The following is a 5,869-nucleotide window of genomic DNA, read 5'->3' on the forward strand; positions in this document are numbered from 1 at the left end:
GAGCCAGGTTGTTCCACTTCTGCCTCCTGGTGATTGCAGGGCGGGCCCGACCCCGCACTCACAGGGTGGCGGGAAGTGGAGTGACCCAGACCCAGCCCACTCCACTCTGCTCCCCTGGCTCCCAGTCTTGGGACTTGGGGGTTGGGGGGGAACCGCCCCCCAGTACTCACCGGGACACAGCTCAGGGGAAGGGGTCGAGTGGGGGCGGGGCTAGGGTAGAGCAGGGGCAGAAAGAGGCCGGGTGGGGGCGAAGCAGGGGCAGGGGCCATGGGGAAGAGGCAGAACAGGGGTGGGGGCAGAGCAAGGGTGGAAAGAGGCGGGGCTGGGGCAAAGAAGGGGCAGGTTGCAGCACCCCAGAGCGTCCCGTGCGTCTGACCATGATACAGGCTCTCTGGGAATGTCCCCTTCTTATCGCCAGGCCCCAGAATCCCACAGGACATCCCCACGGCTCCGCTACTGATCCCTGGCTCCAGCACGTTTCATACCATGGCTCCTTCGACAGGTCCCAAAGCGTTTGCACCCCTGCTGGAGGCTGAACTGACGTTCTCCTGTGTAGCTCCCAGCCTGGGCGTGCCAAAGTGGGAATTTTCTTAATGGTTTGTCTGAAGCCTGTGTGTGCCTCAGTTTACCCTGTGCGTTGCACCAGTATCTAGGTGGTGGGACAAGGGTGTGTGATTGTGCAGAGTTCCCTAGAGGGCAGGTGTGACTGCCATGTCCTCTAGCTGCCTGGGCCCAGACTCTGTATCCTGGCAACAGATGGCCGGGGCCCATCCTCGGCAAGTGCCAGCCGGAGGAGCTGGGAACAGAGAAAGGTGGAGGCCAGGTGACCCAGAAAGCTGTACAAAGGCTGGAGGAGGGGCACCTGGGTGTTACTGAGGGTGGGCTGCTGGAAGCTGAGTTGTCTCCTGGTTTGGGAATCGTGGGGGGGCTTTGGGTCCCCCCGAGATGGACTTTGCTGAACCTTCCTGCTTACTGTGCTAACAAGCTCTGTTCTACACTGTATTCCCGACAACTAATAACCCGTTTGTGTCACACGCTGGCTGAGGGTCACTGCTGACTGCGAAGTTGGGGTACATGGCCACTTTTGGGGGGCGGGTATGGCTTCCCCAGTATCCCATTCAGGGGCACTCCCTGCGGGGAGCTCGCGGTGTGAACAGGGGGCTGAACGCTCCGAGGTCAGAGGCTGGCCCTGGTGAGAGTCTGGCCCGAGGGGGGTCACTGCAGGAGGGGCCTGACTGAACTTCATTCCGAGCCGTTCCAGAGCCCCCAGCTTGGTGCCCGGGACACGGTGCTGCCTAATTCCCCACTGGGGTCTTTCTGAGCCTGATCTCAGGGCACGGAACGGCTTCCATAGGAGGCGAGATTAAAAATATTGGGGCCGTTCAGCTTGGCAAAGAGACGACTCAGTGGGGATGCAACAGAGGGCTAGAAAATTATGCCATGGGGTGGAGAAACTGACTAGCCAACTGCTATTTCCCCTGTCCCACAGCACCAGAACCAGGGGTCACCCAATGAAACGAACAGGCAGCAGGTTTCATACAAAGAAGAGGTCGTGCTTTTTCCCACAATACACAATTAACCTGTGGAACTCATTGCCAGGGGATTTGGTGATGGGCAAAAATATAAGGGGGTTCAAAAAAGAACTAGATAAATTCCTGGAGGATAGGGCCATCAATGGTTATTAGCCAAGATGGTCAGGGGGACAGCTCCATGCTCTGGGTGTCCCTAAACCTCTGACTGCCAGAAGCCAGGAGAAGTCAGGAGTGGGTCTGTCCTAAATTACTGTGTTCTGTGCACTGCCCCTGAAGTTCTGGTTGTGCCACTGTCGGGGACATGACACTGGACTAGCTGTGGCCGGTCTTAAGTTCTTAACAGGCTTCTTGACGGCACCACCCACGAGAATCACATTTTTCCCCATTTAAATAAATAAATCCAAAGAGTTTGGTCTCAGGTTTGTTTTATTCAGTGCAACAACATCAAGGGGATGTGAGTCCATGCGGGAGCCGAGAACCCCTGCAGGGGAGAGGGGCTAACGCAGGCTGCAGGGTGGATTTGAGTGCAGTGTTGCCTGTTGCACTGGGTGGGGAATCAGGAGAGAAGCTTCAACAGGAGGAGCCCAGCGAGGGCCAGGAGGAGGAGCCCGGCTGGTCCCGGAGCCACACCCACCGCGCCGGAGGCCACTGTGCATTTGTTTGTGGTTAGATTCGAACTGATCCCTGCAGAGGCTGACAAACCCACGTTTAGGTTGAGGCACATGGACTCGGAAACGCAGCCCTTCATGACCATCTGCGTTGGGCTTCCACCTGCTTGGGAGAGGGGAGGGGAAGCAGGTGATTGTCAGGGGAGCAGCTCCATTCCTCAAGCTGGAGCAGGACACAACAGAATCCCCCTCCTCAGGGCCCCATCCAAACTCCCCCCCCCCTCAGCCTCCATCTACCCATTTGCTCTGCTCCCCCCCCCAGCCTGTCTGGCCCTGGATGGCCGCCCCCTCTGACACAGACTCACTGTGTGTCCTTGACCAAGTCACTTGCAGCCCCAATCTAGAGCCCACCGACAATACCTGGATTGGATGAGGCCTGTATTAGACCAACAGTTCATCTACAAAGCAGCAACTCAGTGCTGGTGGTAGCGGTGGGATCTCTAAAACAGGTGGTTTTGTAGTGAGTTAAGGCAACATGATGGGACTGCACAAAACTAGGGTCAGTTCCCAGCCCTGCCACAGCCTTCCTGTGTGACCTTGGATGAGTCACGGCACTGCTGTGTCCCACCTCTTAAATGGGGAGAATGATCCCCACTATGCCTACAGAGATTGCAGGCTCTTTGGGGCACAGACTATATCTCCCTATGAGTTTTTAGTGCCCAGCACAGGATGGGTCCCTTAACTTCGTTGTGGGTCTGTGCAGTGCCCGGTATGACGGGGGCTCCCAGGACTAAATCAGTCCCTAGCTTAGAGACTAAACAACAGACAGGGAATGGATGGAGAAGAACCAGAGGAACAGGGAGGGGGAGACACTGGCCCAAGGTCACCTGGGAGCCAGGACTGGGAACAGAACCCAGATGTCCTGATCTGCAGCTGATAACTTTACCTAGCAGCCCCCACCCAGCATCTCGCTTCTGCCCCACGGGGGGAAAACAGCGAAGGAAAAATAATCCGAGAATAAATGAAGAGAAGTTACCAATTGTTACAATCCCAATGGTATCAATACATTGGGTCTCAACTCCCGTGCACGCTATGGTCTCTTCAAGGCAGTGTTCAGTGGTCAGAGCGAAGCAGCCAGGGCAGCGCCGGCCGTTGGGTTTGGTGTCGGCCAGGGGCACTGGGAAGAAGCGGAGCAAACGCAGTCAGCTCAGGGGACGAGCCCCAGGCGGCGTCGGGGCAGGGAGAGCAGCTGGGGGCTGCACAGCTCAGCCCTGGGCGCCCCCTGCAGGGGGAGCTGTAGCTCTGGGGCACGGGAGGCAGCAGGGGCCGGGAAGAGGTTTGCAGCAGGGAGTGTTATTCCATGGGGCACCCCCTGCAGGGAGGGAGGAGTATTCCCAGGGGCTCAGTACTACTTAATGGGGCGCCCCCTGCAGGGCGGGAGGCTCAGTTTCAGGAAGTTAACGTGGGGCAGGTTGCGGGCATCAGGCGGTGCAGGGGGATCGAGGATAAGAGGCGGAGATGGGGAGATTTACGTGTAACATTGACTGTTCTGCAGGCATCTCCCACGCAGCAGGCGATGCTCGACCTTGATGTCACTTCATTCCCAAAATTCATAGAGCCGGGACCGGCTCTACATTGGCTGGACGTCACGCAGCCCTTGAGAATGCTTTGGAACTTTATTCCCGCTGCACAGGAGGAAAAGACAGAGATTTATTCCCCTTCCACTCCCACCCCAACGACACCCTCTTCACAACGACAGCCCTGTGCCATTAGCCTTCCTCTACCCTGGGGAAACTGAGGCACAGGGAGGGGAAGCAATTTACCCAAGGTCCCGCAGGGCTAGACAAAGTTATTCCAGCACCTAAATCCAGTGCTTAGATACTCCAGCGCCCCACTCCTCTGCTGCCTAACCCTGGGGGCCCTGGATCTCCGCTCCATAAAGTCCTTTAGTTACCAAAGTTTCTACCAGGGGGTACATGCAGAGCTACCAAAATCCTGACACCCAGTGTCCCGCTCACCCCTTAGCCACCTCACAGCGGGATTCACAAACTAAACGTTTCCCTGCTGATATCACCTGCAGGGCCTAATCCAGGGGACGCCCTCGGAGCACGCCCACCAGATCCGGCCCTGCACAAAGCCCAGCCAGGGAGGGTGTGTATGTGTGTGGGGGGAGGGGGTTGCCTCCCATATACCCAAGAGACAATTGGACGTGGGGGAATCAGGTTCCAGGGAATGTTTAACTATTTCATACAACGTGGGGCGGCTTCAACAGGGGAGACCGAGAGACCCACCCTGAGGCCACAGGGCCAGACACAACCGTAGGAGGGTAGAGACCTGGGCTGAAGTCCCCAGCCTGATTCGGGCCAAGTGGGATTTGAACTTGACTCCCCCATGGCCTAGCTGAGCGCCCAGCTACTGGAGTCTCAGGGCAGCCCCTCCTCCACGGCTGTCATTGGCAAGGAAGGGCTGACCCGGTCCAGACTCCCTGATAGTTACAATGGCTTTGCTACCAAAAATGTCTGAGATGCTTTCTTACAGCAAACTCGTTCTGTTCAGTTCATACAGTTCATTGCAGCCATGTCCCGTTGGTGGTATTCTTCCTAGCACCTCTTCTTCACACGGTCCGGGTGTCTGCCTGTACTGACGGCACGTCAACCTGTCGCCAGGACAGTGTTTGAACTGGCCAAGCTGCAAACCCTGAGAATTTCCTGGGCCTTTCATTTGAGAACCGCTGCTTGCAATGCTGAGTCTAAGCCCCATTGAGAGGTAGCCCACAGGGTCTGGCATAGAATCCAGGAGTCCGGGCTCCCAGCCATTGCCTGTTTGAACCCAGCCACCCCACTCCCGTCCCAGAGGAAGGTGTAGAATAGAACCCAGGAGTCCTGGCTCCCCAGCCTGCTTCCTGACCCAGGTTGGTTAGGGTCCATCTCACCTACCCAGTATGACTTCGGTAAGATCAAAGGCACAAGAGTCTTGCCCAGCGGCGCAGGTCTGCATGCTGCCCGTGCAGTTGTTTCCTGCTCTAGCGCAAACCTCACACTGCAGACAGGACCCTGGAGAAGGAGAGAGAACATGAGGGTTTAGATTTGTCCCTTCCTTGCACCCTCACTTTCTCTTGAATTTTATTGGGGATCTGACCCCATTGACACCAATGGAGCAACAGTCCTTTAACCCCAGCTGGGGATCGTGCAGAAATGCCTTTCATATTGTCTTGAGCTCATGTTAGTGAAATTCAGATCTGCCTTTCAGACAAACTCATGGGGAAAAACCCACTTCAGGAATATCCTTGGCCTCTGGCCAGCTCTGAAACGTGCCCAGTCAGGACACGGTTCTAGTGATCTAAAGAATAAACCTTTCCTCCCATTTCCAGCCCTCTCCTCCTCGGACGTTGGCACTCTGACACTCCTAGCTGAGCCCCCGTTATTCTGTGGCTGCTTTTCGGTTACGTTTAGTAACAGTTTTACCCGGCAGGCGGCTCTGAGCGGTTGGTACATTGGAGAAGTTAGGAAATCAGCCCCTGTAGGAACAGGCCCCACTCACCCGTAGCCAGGAGAGCAGCGAGGATGCAGACGGCAAGAGAAGCCTCCATGGTGACGGGGAAGCAGTAGATCGGCGCTGGGGTCTCGGATGCAGCCAATTCTCTGGCCGGGGGATTGATCACAGATGGGCTGAACTGAGATCAGAAGAGAGATTGCACATGCATGATCCAGTCGACAGGGGTGTGGAACC

At 56.5% G+C, this 5,869-nt stretch overlaps 1 protein-coding gene across 1 annotated transcript; it reads right to left on the reverse strand.

Annotated features, from left to right (window-relative positions):
- Window positions 1-2,088: 2,088 nt before the first annotated feature.
- On the reverse strand, window positions 2,089-5,831 carry LOC112103305 (phospholipase A2 inhibitor subunit gamma B-like). Its single transcript, XM_026663077.2, has 5 exons — window positions 5,681-5,831; window positions 5,077-5,193; window positions 3,673-3,825; window positions 3,177-3,317; window positions 2,089-2,303 (listed from the first exon to the last, which is right to left on the reverse strand). The coding sequence occupies exons 1-5, from the start codon at window positions 5,727-5,729 to the stop codon at window positions 2,089-2,091; spliced, it is 675 nt and encodes a 224-aa protein (XP_026518862.1). The 5' UTR covers window positions 5,730-5,831.
- Between the last annotated feature and the right edge of the window lie 38 nt (window positions 5,832-5,869).

The sequence above is a fragment of the Terrapene carolina genome, unplaced genomic scaffold (genome assembly GCF_002925995.2).
Source record: "Terrapene carolina triunguis isolate 2854851 unplaced genomic scaffold, T_m_triunguis-2.0 Scaffold32297, whole genome shotgun sequence".
Taxonomy (NCBI): Eukaryota; Metazoa; Chordata; order Testudines; family Emydidae; genus Terrapene; species Terrapene triunguis.

Excerpts from the sequence above, each read along its gene's own strand:
- LOC112103305 (XM_026663077.2), bottom strand. The coding sequence starts at position 5,729 with ATGGAGGCTTCTCTTGCCGTCTGCATCCTCGCTGCTCTCCTGGCTACG. Across the intron at positions 3,826-5,076 it reads TCTTACCGAAGTCATACTGG|CGGGAATAAAGTTCCAAAGC; the intron begins GTAGGTGAGATG and ends CCTCCTGTGCAG. Across the intron at positions 2,304-3,176 it reads CATTGGGATTGTAACAATTG|GTGGAAGCCCAACGCAGATG; the intron begins GTAACTTCTCTT and ends TCTCCCAAGCAG.